The sequence below is a fragment of the Felis catus genome, chromosome E2 (assembly GCF_018350175.1).
Source record: "Felis catus isolate Fca126 chromosome E2, F.catus_Fca126_mat1.0, whole genome shotgun sequence".
Classification (NCBI taxonomy): domain Eukaryota; kingdom Metazoa; phylum Chordata; class Mammalia; order Carnivora; family Felidae; genus Felis; species Felis catus.
Genome location: NC_058382.1, coordinates 8,102,269 through 8,115,393, shown reverse-complemented (window position 1 = coordinate 8,115,393; position 13,125 = coordinate 8,102,269). Strand labels below are relative to the sequence as shown.

General features: G+C 53.2%; 2 protein-coding genes across 6 annotated transcripts in view; one reads left to right on the top strand and one right to left on the bottom strand.

Moving 5' to 3' along the window:
* AP2A1 (adaptor related protein complex 2 subunit alpha 1) overlaps positions 1–1,911 on the top strand; it is a 29,610-nt gene extending 27,699 nt beyond the window's left edge. For both annotated transcript variants that reach the window (XM_011289691.4, XM_011289690.4), the window contains 5 exons: positions 300–423; positions 523–639; positions 757–826; positions 1,025–1,159; positions 1,472–1,911. In XM_011289691.4, the coding sequence (XP_011287993.1) occupies positions 300–423; positions 523–639; positions 757–826; positions 1,025–1,159; positions 1,472–1,549 (524 nt within the window). In that variant the 3' untranslated portion in view covers positions 1,550–1,911. The remainder of the gene's footprint in view (positions 1–299; positions 424–522; positions 640–756; positions 827–1,024; positions 1,160–1,471) is intronic.
* Positions 1,904–6,831, bottom strand: FUZ (fuzzy planar cell polarity protein). 4 transcript variants are annotated; one of them, XM_045045850.1, is made up of 11 exons: positions 6,613–6,831; positions 5,870–5,991; positions 5,533–5,617; positions 5,350–5,418; positions 5,047–5,151; positions 4,050–4,247; positions 3,826–3,921; positions 3,408–3,514; positions 3,265–3,329; positions 3,110–3,184; positions 1,904–2,173 (listed from the first exon to the last, which is right to left on the bottom strand). In XM_045045850.1, the coding sequence occupies exons 2-11, from the start codon at positions 5,950–5,952 to the stop codon at positions 1,947–1,949; spliced, it is 1,110 nt and encodes a 369-aa protein (XP_044901785.1). In that variant the 5' UTR covers positions 5,953–5,991; positions 6,613–6,831; the 3' UTR covers positions 1,904–1,946. The 4 variants fall into 4 exon arrangements, with proteins under 4 accessions (XP_044901785.1, XP_003997544.3, XP_044901784.1 ...); XM_003997495.6 differs by lacking the exon at positions 6,613–6,831 and adding an exon at positions 6,258–6,577; XM_045045849.1 differs by lacking the exon at positions 6,613–6,831 and adding an exon at positions 6,413–6,577.
* Positions 6,832–13,125: the final 6,294 nt, after the last annotated feature.

The following is a 13,125-nucleotide window of genomic DNA, read 5'->3' as shown; positions in this document are numbered from 1 at the left end:
TTCAAACTCAGGTCAGCCATCACAGCCCCGGAAGGGCTTCCACCCCGGTAGGGTGCGACATGCCATAATGGAGGTCGCTGAGCCCATGGTAGAAAGCCAGAGTAGGCACCCAGGCGGTGGTCGAAGGTCTCACTTAGGAGGGACTTTGGGCCTTGTGGTATGAGTCGGGGATGGCGGGACCAGCTCCTCAGAGGCCTGCAGGCTGGGGCCGCGGGGAAAGTTCAGAACCATCAGGGGTTCATGGCCACGACCGCCGGGGCCGCCGCCTCTTTCCGGCTTCCTTGACCACAGGCGGGTACAGCTGGCGGTGCAGACCAAGCGCGTGGCCGCGCAGGTGGACGGCGGGGCGCAGGTGCAGCAGGTGCTCAACATCGAGTGTCTGCGGGACTTCCTGACGCCCCCGCTCCTATCCGTGCGCTTCCGGTGAGTCTGAGTCTGGCAGGGCACTGCGGAGCAAGCGGGCACGGTCTCCTGGATGGGGGCGGGGCCTGATGGAGCCCTCCTTGCCACCCCTCCCTCTAGGTACGGGGGCGCCCCCCAGTCCCTCACCCTGAAGCTCCCCGTGACCATCAACAAGTTCTTCCAGCCCACAGAGATGGCGGCCCAGGACTTCTTCCAGCGCTGGAAGCAGCTGAGCCTGTGAGCAGCGGGGGGCGGAGCCACAGCCACATCTGGGGAGGGGGTGGGGCCTTGACTTGACTTGACTTGACTTTGAACTGACCTGACTTGAACTTCCTTCCCCCCCCCCATCCCCAGCCCCCAACAGGAGGCTCAGAAAATCTTCAAAGCCAACCACCCCATGGATGCGGAAGTCACTAAGGCAAAAGTGAGTGACAACTGAGCAAGACAGGAGAGGGGCCCCTAATTCGGATCTGGGGAACCGTGCCCATTTTTCTGTGCCTCTGTTTTCCCCTCTGTAAAGCGGGGCCGGTTCCCACTGGCAAGGGTTTTGGGGAACTGGCTCACTACGGCCTGGTTGCTGCCGGATCGGCACCCTCTGATGGCTCCCCTTCTCTCGCCCCAGCTCTTGGGGTTTGGCTCTGCTCTCCTGGACAATGTGGACCCAAACCCCGAGAACTTCGTGGGGGCTGGAATCATCCAAACGAAAGCCCTGCAGGTGGGCTGTCTGCTCCGGCTGGAGCCCAATGCCCAGGCTCAGGTGAGTGGTGGTCTGGGAGGCGTCACCCCCTGCCTGGTTGTACGTTCTCTGTGTCCCTGTGTTCTCTATGCGCTGTCTTCCTCTCCCCTTCCCTCCTGATTTTCACCTCTCCGCATCTCCCCCCTTCTGGTTCTGGCTTTTGACCTTTCACCCTCTACCTCCCGTGTCGCTTCCATTCCTGCCTCTCGTCCCTTCGATCACCTTTCTGATCCCTTTGCCCCTTTTCTCTTGTCTCCCTTATATCCTCCTCTCCCGGGCTCTCCGACCCCTCTGCCTCCTCCCTGAGTCCACGCCATCATGTCCCCCACCCAGATGTACCGGCTGACCCTGCGCACGAGCAAGGAACCCGTCTCCCGTCACCTGTGTGAGCTGCTGGCCCAGCAGTTCTGAGCCCTGGACTCTGCCCCCGGGGATGTGGCCGGCGCCGGGCAGCCCCTAGGACTGAGGCAGCTTTGGTGGATGGGGCAGGGAGGGGACCTCCATTGGTGACAGGGAAGACCCCAGGGGTGGGGGGATGCCTGGGACCTTCCTCCGGCCTTTTGTATTTTTATTTTTGTTCATCTGCTGCTGTTTACATTCTGGGGGGTAAGGGGGAGCCCCCTCCCTCCCTTTCCCCCCTAAGCACAGAGGGGAGAGGGGCCAGGGAAGCGGGCGCCTCCTCCCCTCCCACCCCACCCCATCGTAGCCCCTCCCGCCCCCTCCCCGTCCAGGGGCTGTGTATTATTGTGAGCGAATAAACAGAGAGACGCTAACAGCCGTGTCTGTGTTCATGGCTCAGGCCGAGGGATCAGAGGAGCGGGGTGAGGGCGTGGAGAGTGTGGGTGGCCAAGCTCCGCAGCCCATGGGTGGGGCTCTGGGCAGACACCAGCAGCAGCAACCGCCGTGGCCCCAACTGCAGGGCCACCAGCCGCCATCCTGTGCCTGGCTCCTCGGGCCCAGACACCAGGTAGCAGGCTCTCGGCACCTGGGCCCTCTGGGCTGCATCCTCCACCTTGTCCTCTGGTGTCCCCGGCTCTGAAGGAAGGACAGGAAGGGCCAAGGTGACCAGTGGGGCCTGGGCAACTAGAACGCCAACCCGCAGGAGCGACGCCATATCCCGGGCCTAAATTCGACTTCTGATGGGTGGGGGCCTCATGGCTTCAGCCGGCTGTCCGTTGACTGAAGAAGGCCATGGAGTTCACCGCCCCCCCCTTCTTCCCAGCCAGCCGACGCCCCCTCTTCCCTGGGGATACTGTGTGCAGCCCCGGACAAGCCGCTTAGCAATACAGACCACAGACACACAGGTCACCCCTACCCGGTACCAGGCATGGGGCTCCCTTCTAACCCTACTGAGGACCCCGCCCCACTTGACACCGAGAAGTGGGGGGGGGGGGAGGGGGAAGGGACAGACCTCTGTCCCTCCCAAGTAGAGCCCTTTACCATCTTGCTGCATTCATCGGGATCTTCACTGGGGTCGTAGAAGCATCCTAGGTCCCTTCCTTTGTCTCTGTAGGGCCTCGTGGGTTGCAAGACAACTTTCCCTTCCTAATCCAGGCTCCGCGGGATACCCCCCACCCCCGGGGGGGGGGGGGGCAAAAACTGCAGACAAAGCCTGTACTTCGAGCAGTTCAGTGGTGTGTGTGGGTATGGGAACCAGGCTGCCTCTGTGTGAACGCCGGCTCTCTGCTGCTTATCAGCTGAGCCTCTGTTTCCTCATCTGTACTATGGGAATGAGGATTTAACAGGCGATATCCCTCACCTATGAGGATGAAGTGAATCATTACATACATAAGCCCTCGGCAAGAGATTCAGTGTCAGTGTTAACTACCAGGATTGCCCAGTAGATTCCCAGCAGTCTGGAGGCTGGGACCTCCCTGCCCCTCCCCATCAGTGTGGATGCCCCGTCCTCCCCGCTGTGATCTGAGACTCGCTGTCCTGCAGTGCGCGAAGGAGGCACTTTCGGCCGCTGACCTGGTGGGAAGTGCGTGGCGGTGACCAACGAATAGAAGGAGCGGAGGAGGCGCCTGCGCTGCTCAGGAGAAGGCTCTGGAGGGGGAAGAGAGACCAGGTGACCGAGAGTTCCTCCACGGCCCACGCCCCTCCTAGCCCCGCCCTCGCCAAGTCACCTTGATCCCCAGAGGGCTCCACGGTGAAGAGGCAACGTTTCAATTCCAGGTGGAGGAGCAGCAGCCTGCGAGAAAGGGGGTGTCACGGGCCGGGGAAGAGGGGATGAGGGCCCCCCCAACCCACGCGCCCGACCAAACCCTACCCGAGGACGTCCACGTGCAGGGGGAAGCCAGCGGGCAGCGCTCGGGGTCCCAGCGGCACGCAGGTCCGCAGCGGGTCTAGCACTGGCTGCCACCAGCGGTCCAGAAGCTGAGGCAGGGCCGGTGGGCGAGATCAGGGGCGGGCACTAGGGGAGGGGGCGTGGGCAGGGAAGAGAGGAGGGGCCCACGAGGGCGGAGGACAGAGGGGACCAAGGAGGGGACGAGAGCGAAAGAGGGACGGGGCTGGCGCGAAGGCGATTGGAACGCAGGCCACAGGAGGCGGGGCCTACAGGAGGGGCAGGGCTGACGGAGAGCGGGTCCAGTGCGGAGAGAGCGCCGGCCGGGCGAGGTGGTGAGGGGGCACAGGGGCCCGCGGCAGAGGGTGTAACGGGGAAAAAGCGGGGACACGCCCGGATTCACCTGTGGATCCAGCTGGCTGAGGGGAGGGCGCGGCCCGCAGAGCAGACACAGCTCCACGCCCGGCAGCAGCGTCAGGGTCAGAAGCCGGTGCGGGACCTGAAGCGGGGCGCGGGATGGGCCGGCCGGAGCCCCGCCCCTCCCCACCGAAGCCCCGCCCCCTCACGTCTCGGCCCCTTCGTCCCTTCTAGCTCGCCCACCGCAGGCGCAGAGCCCCCGCAACTCACCGTGGGACTCCCGTGTGGCAGGTACACCGGGTAGTCGCGAGCGGCCTGAGGCGGCAAGGACCCCACCAGCCAGGGGAGCAGCACGGCCTCCGGCGTCCCCAGCCGCCACCAGCTCTCTGTTGCTGCGACCACCCGGCCCGACGCGACCAGGCTGCCAAAGGCCGTGCCTGCTGCCTCAGCGAACCCGGAGAGGGCTTCCTGGATAAGGCAGGCAGGCCGAGTCAGGAGTCAGGGGACACAAGCAGGGGCAGCGACGATTTTCCCAGGTGGGCCAGGGGTGTGAAGAAACTGGCATGCTCGCCTGCCTCACCCTCCCGGGGCCTGGGTTCCTTCCCCTTCACATGCAGGTACCATCCCCAAGTCACATTGTAAAGTGACATTAAACAGGTAACGTGCCTGCTCCCTGGCCTGACAACGTGCTACTGAAGCCACCGGTTACAACAGCCCAGTGGCGGCTTATTGAAACCTACTACGTGCCAAGTAGGCGCAATCGACAGCCTACTCCAGCTCAGAGAGGTCAGGTCGCCTGCCCAGAGTCCCTCTGCCGGGAGGCGGCCATGCCAGGTGACTCAACAAGAACCGTAGTTAGGGAAGGATAGATAGAGATCCACTGGCAAAAGGACCACCATGTGCCACGGCAAGGAAGTTGGGAAGCTGCTGGGATTCGTGAGACCCACGAGGCAGCTGGGCGAAGGCGGACTGTGGAGTTAGAGGTCGGGGTGAGCTCGTTGGTGGGTTTCAGATCCCACAGGTCCTCAAGCACCAGGCTGAGGGCATGGAAGCTGGTCCTGGGGGCGATGAGAGCCACCGGAGGGCTGTGAGCTGGGGAGGGGCGGGGTCAGCCCTGGGTGTAGAAAGACCCTTCTGGGGCCAAGTGGGGGGTTGGGGTTGGCCCAGAGGATGGGAAGAGGTTGAGGCAAAGGCCCCGGGGTAAGAGGATCAGGACTAAGCCAGGGCCACAGTGACAGGTTCAAGGGTTCCCAGGCATCCTCAGTACCTGCAGGAGAGACACCTCTGGAGGAACCACACAGTCCACACACTGGGTCAGGTCCCCGATGCGCTCAGAGTCCCCCAGGAAACTGTCAACGAGGCGGTAACTGGCCTAGCAGAGGGGAGAAGGAAGGGGCTTAAGGACCCGGATGGCCCCCAGATCTGCCGCCTCCCCTTCAGAAAACTAGCCCCGCGGAGTCTAGCTCTGGGGTCAGTTGACCAGGCCGCCGCAGAGGCTGCTGGGAACTGTAGTTCCCAAATATCAGCGACGGGGCAAGCTAACTTCCATCCCCACGTCCTGAAGCCTCACCCTCAACTCCTTCTTCAGCCTCTCTACGTTGCGGATATTGGTCAGTTCTTCAAGCCCCACAAGAAGAACCTAGAAGAAGCAAATAAGAGAGGAGGGGCTGGGGATCTGGACTCCTGGTGTGAGGGAGGAGGACACTGAGAACTCAGGTTCCTGGGTTTGGGGAAGAGGGCTAGGGAGTCTCACCATGGCCCCAAACACCATCTGGAGTAGTCTCTCCAGCCTCAGCTCCGAGGTGCCCTCCTCAGATGACAGAACAATGAGGGTGATGCTGTGAGAAAGGGGGCCAAGAAGCGAGAATGAGTCCAGGCCTCAGAAACAGGGCAGTGACTCGATCTTCTGGCGGCTACGTCTTCTGCCAGCCAGCACAACCCGCTCCTCGTACAGAGAAACCCAGGGATCAGAGAGGGTAACCGGCTTGGCAAAGCTTCCACAGCCAAGTAAACAGCTGGCCGTGGAGGCCATCTTCGACAGGGGCTATCATCCGGGCCCTGTGCCTGCCCCCAAGCTACCACGTGGAGACCTGTCATGGAAGTTTTTCCACACCACGGTCGTGTCCTCGGTCCTTGCAGAGCTCAGCTGCACCTCGAGATTCTGCCCAAACATGTGTACGCCATTGAGAGAGCCGATGACCGAGAACGGGAGCTGGGGAAAAGTTGGGGACATTAGACGGGAGCCCCCAAACCCCTCCACCTTGGGACCCAAGTGTCCGGGGCCCCAGCCCCCTCCTCTTTCTGGATCCCCTGGCCCCTCCTCTTCTGGGAACCAGGATTATTGGTCCATTCATTACACTCGTGGCCCTCTAACTAAACTCAACTCTGAAACTTCTCCAGACCCTACTCCCTTGCAGACCCAGAGTCCACGTGCCCAGCCCCCTTCTATTTTGGAGATCCAGCCGTCCAGGGCCCCACCTGCTGGCGGGCGGGGGCGCCGCCGCGGCTGCTTCTGCAGAACAAGGGGACTCCGCTGGAGGCCGCGAGGCAGAGCAGATGCACGGTGCCCTCCGTCCCCTCCTCGCCCATTTGGAACCCCCTCCGGTCCCCTCGTGGGGGCAGTCAGTGACCACCTTGGAACATGCCCATAGTCACGCCAAGTCGGCAGGCCGGTCGGCCATCCGAAGCCGCCAGAGGGCGAGATGGGGAGCTGATTGGCAGAGAAGTAAATTCCCGCCTTCTCCATCCAACTCAAACCCACCCTCAGTCTCTATTCCAGCACCTCCCCCAAGCCCCGTTAGGTTCTCTTCCGCCCCAGCCGGAAGTCACATACCCCTAACAAAGATGGCGCCTCTGGGGCTTGCAATGCTTCGTAGTTTCTCCCTGAAATAGTTCGGCTGACTCCATTTATTTAGAGAAGAGAATGAAGAGCCCGGCTTGAAGGTAGTGACGGCGCCCAGGCGTTGTCTAGCAAGCGTCAGGTAGGCTAGGATGTTTTACATTCTAAAGTGATAAACAGCTGTGCCCGACTCAAAGATGGTGACGGTGCCGGGGCGTTGCCTAGCAACCCCGCGTTCCGTCTAATTTCCAGGCTAAGACTGTATAGAACTGTGCCCCACTCAAAGATGGCCGCATGACGAATCTCGAGCAAAGCCGAGAAAAATACCATCTCCCCCTTCCCCCTCGCGGATGGTTTGGTCCGGCGAACGTTGCCTAGTAACCACCAGAGGAGAAGGTTGTTTTTGTTGTTGGAAAAAGAAAGACGAAATCCTTTATTTTCCAGAATCACAAAAATAACCTTATTTTTCTAATAAATTTATACACGCTAGTGTAGCACGCCGAACGTGAAAATAGCCCCCACTTTCCCGAGATAAAAGGTTGACATTTAACACAAAATATTCACCCATTGTTGACAAATATGATCACTGTGCTAATGTTGCCTTCAAACTTTTTTTTCTCCTCAGACCGCGTAAATACGCCGTTTTTGTATAAATGTCTTTTGATAATCAACATTACGGATGTAAGCAGGTCGATTTAGCCAATCCTGTATTGACATACATCCGTTTCTTTCTTCTGTGTGTTTAAAGTAAACTGATAAAGTAGAATTTCATTTAGTTATGAATTTAATCAACTAGAACTTTTTTGCTTTGTGAGAACAGTGGCCTGCATGCGCCCAAATGTATTTGCAAAATATATAGTAATGTTAAAAAACATTTGTTTCCTGAAAACCTGTTTTGCCTGCATTCTGGATTTGGTGTTTAGTAGCTGATACGAAATATATTAAGAGGTTTATTCTCACACTAAATTACATCAAACTTCTAGAGGAATAAACATACATAAAATAATAAATGAAGTAAAATATCAGTTTCTCCCTGCCATTCTATGAATTTTTTTCAGTCCATATTTATTTTTAAAAATTTTTAATGTTTATTTATTTTTGAGAGTGAGACAGAGCTTGAGTGGGGGAGGGGCAGAGAGAGAGGGAGACACAGAATCCAAAGAAGGCTCCAGACTCCGAGCTGTCAGCACAGTGTCCAATGCCGGCTTGAACTCGGGAACCTTCAGAATCATGACCTGAGCCGAAGTCGGATGCTCAACTGACTGAGCCATCCAGGCACCCCAATCCATCCATATTTATTATGACTTCTGATTTATTTCTACAATCTTATTTCTTTTTTTTTTTAATTTTTTTTAACGTTTATTTATTTTTGAGACAGAGAGAGACAGAGCATGAACGGGCGAGGGTCAGAGAGAGGGAGACACAGAATCTGAAACAGGCTCCAGGCTCTGAGTGGTCAGCACAGAGCCCGATGCCGGGCTCGAACTCACGGATGGTGAGATCATGACCTGAGCCGAAGTTGGACGCTTAACCAACCAAGCCACCCAGGCGCCCCTCTACAATCTTATTTTAATATTTCTTATTGACCTGCTTTTTTTAATGCTTTTATTCCTCCTTTCTTTTTTTTTTTTTAATTTTTTTTTCAACGTTTATTTATTTTTGGGACAGAGAGAGACAGAGCGTGAACAGGGGAGGGGCAGAGAGAGAGGGAGACACAGAATCGGAAACAGGCTCCAGGCTCCGAGCCATCAGCCCAGAGCCCGACGCGGGGCTCGAACTCACGGACCGCGAGATCGTGACTTGGCTGAAGTCGGACGCTTAACCGACTGCGCCACCCAGGCGCCCCTATTCCTCCTTTCTTATCTTTTTCTGGATTTTTGTGTGTTTGTTTGTTTCCTCAATACTTTTTTTCCCTCTCTCTTCTGGTTTCAAATTTATACACTCTAACTCTCTTTTAATCTTTTTGGTTACCCTTGAAATTTTGCCATACACATTTAGTTTAGCAAAAAGTTAAATAAGATCTTAAATACTCTCTCAAATAATACAAAAAGCATATAACACTTACTTCTGTTAAACTCCCTCCAGACTAACCGTTTCCAGAATTGTAATTGTGACTTTTTTTGTCTTCATTGAATATTTTTATTTTATGCAGACAATGATTATTTGGCTTTGTTGTTGTTGTTGTTGTTGTTGTTTAATGTTTTTTTTTAACATTTATTTATTTTTAAGACACAAACAGATCACGAGTGGGGGGGGGGCAGAGAGAGAGGGAGACACAGAATCTAAAGCAAGCTCTGAGCTGTCAGCACAGAGCTCGACATGGGGTTTCAAACTCATGGACCCTTAAGATCAGGACCGGAGCCGAAGTCAGAGGCATCTGTTGGATGCTTAACCGACTGAGCCACCCAGGTGCCCCCAGGCAATGTTTCTTTGTAATTACATAAGTGTTGATGACTCATCTGCCCTCCTGTTTCCTTCTCGCCCCTCAAACTATCCTTTCAACATTATTTAAAATTTGCCTCCTTCCTGAAGTACAGCCTACTGGAAACCGGTTTCCTCACAACACTTCTGACACCACATGTGTGGGTTTTCCACACCAAGCAATTCTCCAGTGCCCTGTGGATACCAGCTGGGTGTCTTACAAGTCAATGCAGTTCTGACTCTAACCACCTGGAGTCAGTGCAGACCCCAAAGGTCAAGGGCTCAGTCCCATGAGTCTGCCCCCACTTTGGACATCAATCGTGGAGCGCCCGAGTGGCTCAGTCAGTCAAGCGTCCCACTCTAGATTTCAGCTCAGGTCGTGATCTCATGGTCATGATCTGAGATCAGCCTGGAGTTGTGCTCTGGTCATGGAGACTGCTTAAGATTCATTCTCTCTCTCTCTCTCTCTCTCTCTCTCTCTCTCTCTCTCTCTCAAAAATAAATAAACATTAAAAAAAATTTTAATGCAGATTTCATTAGGTAGGCATTGGCGATTAACTCAATCCCCAGCACTCTTCCCCTCCCCAGAGATCCCAGGGGTCTTAGAAGCTCTTGTGTGACGAACCAGTAGGAAACTGAGGCTACATGGGACAATAAAAGATGTCCCTACCTCCCCTTAGCACAGGAAATTACAAGGATTTTAGGAACTCTGGGCCAAGAAGCGGGACCAGAAGCAAACATATATTTCTTATTATACCATAATATCACATCTTTTAGAAAGTCTCTTGGAGTTGGATTCTGTTTTTATTGCCTGGAATGGTTTCCTCCCACCTTCATTATCATACAGTTCTGGAGTGATCGTTAATTTTTTTTGAGTCTTAACATCTACCACCTTCTTCTAGTTTCTATTTCTGCAGTTAAGAAGTTGGCTGTCATTCTAGGTATAATTTCTTTGTGGAAATTTCTTTCACTCTGCGGGCTATTTAGGCTTCTCTTTCACTACAATGAGTCAAAGCGAGCAGGTTTTTTTTTAAACATAATTTTATAGGGGCGCCTGGGTGGCTCAGTTGGTTAAGCGTCTGACTTTGGCTCAGGTCATGATCTCACAGCTCGGTTTGTGAGTTCGAGCCTGTTTCAGATACTGTGTCTCCCTCTCTCTCTGCCCCTCCCCCACTCGCGCGCGCGCGCGCGCGCGCGCGCGCTCTCTCTCTCTCTCTCTCTGACATAAACATTACAAAAAATTTAATGTAACTTTATATTCTGTGCTTCCAGGATTCAAGAATTCATGTTTTGTTTTGTTTACACTAATTTTTTAAAGTAATCTCTCTGCCCAACACGGGGCTCAAACTCACAACCCTGAGATCAAGAGTCACATGCTCTACAGACTGAGCCGGCCAGGCACCCCGATTTTTTTTTTTTTTATTTCTCATCAGCTCTAGACAATGCACAGCAATAAATTCTTAAAAATGTTGTTTCTCTTTTATTCCATTTTTTTTCCCATTTCTGACTCCAATTAGAGAAATGTCAGACTTTCACTTTCTAGCACCATATCCATTTTCAAATTTAAAACATATTTTTCGTTTCCTAGTTGGGTAATCTCTTCCCTTTTCCTTGTTTTCCTTTTCTTTGTTAACTTTTTTAAAGTGTATTTATTTATTTTGAGAGAGAGAGAGAGAGAGAGAGAGAGAGAGAGAGAGAGAGAGAAGATGAGCAGGGGAGGGGCAGAGAAAGAGGACAGAGGATCCGAAGCAGACTCTGTGCTGACAGCAGAGAGCCCCGTGCGGGGCTTGAATTCATGACCCGGTGAAATCATGACCTGAGCCAAAGTCGAGTTGAACGCTCAACGGACTGAGCCACCCAGGGACCCCCTGGATTGGTTTTTTTTTTTTTTGTTTTTTTTTTTTTAATTTTATTCACTGAGCGAGCGAGACAGAGGACAAGCAGGCTCCACACTGCCAGCACGGAGCCCGACGCGGGGCTCGAACCCACGAACCGTGAGATCACGACCTGAGCCGAAGTTGGACGCTTCACCCACTGAGCCCCCCAGGGGCCTCCCAAGTTAAGTTCTAAAGACTGTGACTTCCATCTGGCTTACGTTGTCCCTCTTGCTGGTACTGTCTCCTGCTTGCTCTGATGCAGCCAGTGCTATGTTGTGACGCACCCAAAGCGGACCATGGACCCGAGCACAGTCTCGGGCTGACAGCCTGGGAGCAACTGAACCCCGCTCACGATTACAAGAGGGAGCCTGGAAGCAAGCTTCTCTAGTTCTGCCTTCGGACGATTTCCGTGCTGGCTGACGCTTTGATTACAGCCAGTGAGAGACCCTGATGCCGGGAGCCAGCGAAGCCACACCTGGATTCCTGATCTGCAGAAACCACGAAACAATCCGCGTGGTTTTAAGCCGCCGAGTTTTAGGGTAATTCGTCACCCAGCGTGAGAGAACTTAGACAACGTCCTTTGTTTCTCTCACCATTTTGGGCATCATGGTACATTAGGAACCCAACCATTCCGGGACTCGGAGTCCCGGGATCTCACATCTGTTAACCGTTGTTCCCATGGACTCTAACTTACAGTCCTTGCCTCTGTGCTGGTGGCCTTTGACTGCGAACTCCTTACTTGATATTGAGCAGAGTCCCGTGCGAGCCCAATGCAGGGCTCGAACTCATGAACCCTCAGATCAAGAGCTGAGCTGAAGTCAGAGGCTTAACTGACTGAGCCACCCAGGTGCCCTAGAAGGTGGTGGGGGGGGTCGGTTAGGATTCTTGAAGAACCTCTCATGAGGTCTACCTCTTAAGAAACCACCAATGTTGCAAAAACAGTATTATAGCACCTAATCCATCATAATCCCAGAAGCTGAAGTCCAGGCTAAACTATCTAATTGTTTATTTATTTTTATCATTTGTAATATATGAATGGAAATGTTTAAAAAATAAGTTCGTACAGCTGATCATACATTCAGCTTATCTAAAGAAAGATTTCCTTTCAGGGGCACCTGGGTGGCTCAGTCGGTTGGGCGTCTGACTGTTGATTTCGGCTCAGGTCATGATCTCGCAGTTTGGAGGTTCAAGCTCTGAGTGGGCTGACAGCGTGGATCCTGCATGGGATTCTGTCTCTCCCTCTCTCTCTGCCCCTCCTCCCTCTCTGTCTCCCTCTCAAAATAAATAAACTTAAAAAAAAAAAAAAGAAAGAAAGGTTTCCTTTTAGCTGCTAGGGCAGATTTTTAATTTTAGGAAGTATTTTAATCTTCTTACCTGTTGATCATTTTTCCTTTCTCCAATTTAATCTTCCTTACAATTCTATTAAAATCGAATTACACTGGCATACAAAAGATGGGAGCTGCTTTAGATGAAAAGAAATTTGAGAGATATAATGTCTAAATATGTGCTTGGTCTTTGGATTCTGACGCAAATAAAGCAAATGGAAAAGGACGTTTTGAGAGAATTGGGGAAATTTGTGGATTTACTAGTAAAAAAATTTTTTTAATGTTTATTTATTTTTGAGAGAGAGAGAGAGGCAGAGAGTGAGCAGGAGAGGGGCAGAGGGAAAGGGAGACACAGAATCCGAAGCAGGCTTCAGGCTCTGAGCCATCAGCACAGAGCCCGATGCGGGGCTCAAACCCACAAACCATGAGATCATGACCGGAGCCAAAGTCGGACACCTAACCAACTGAGCCACCCAGGCACCCCTTGATCGTGGATTTAGATGATACTAGGAAATGATTTTGTTTGGGGTGATAATGGCATAGTGGCTGTGTAAGAAAATGCCCGTGACTTCTTAGAGAGTTCTGCCAAGCCTGTAGAGGTAAAATGATAGGATGTTGGGGTTTTGCTTTAAAAGGCTTCAGCAAGGGGCGCGTGGCTGGCTCAGTCAGAAGAACATGCATGCAACTCTTGATCTCGGGGTGGTGAGTTTTAATCCCATTTCAGGTGTAGAGATTACTTACATGAAATTTTTTAAAAAAAAGTCTTCAGCAAAGAAAATAAAAGCAAAAAGTGGTGGATAAGGTAAATGTGACAAAGTGGTGATACAACTGTATGTAAGAGGAACGCGCCCTTTTATTCTGAAATACGTTGCCAAATTGCACTG

Coding starts and splice junctions, on each gene's coding strand:
- FUZ (XM_003997495.6), bottom strand. CDS start 6,368: ATGGGCGAGGAGGGGACGGAGGGCACCGTGCATCTGCTCTGCCTCGCG. Junction 5,992..6,257: donor GCGCCCCCGCCCGCCAGCAG/GTGGGGCCCTGG, acceptor ACTTTTCCCCAG/CTCCCGTTCTCGGTCATCGG. Junction 3,515..3,825: donor TCAGCCAGCTGGATCCACAG/GTGAATCCGGGC, acceptor GCCCTGCCTCAG/CTTCTGGACCGCTGGTGGCA.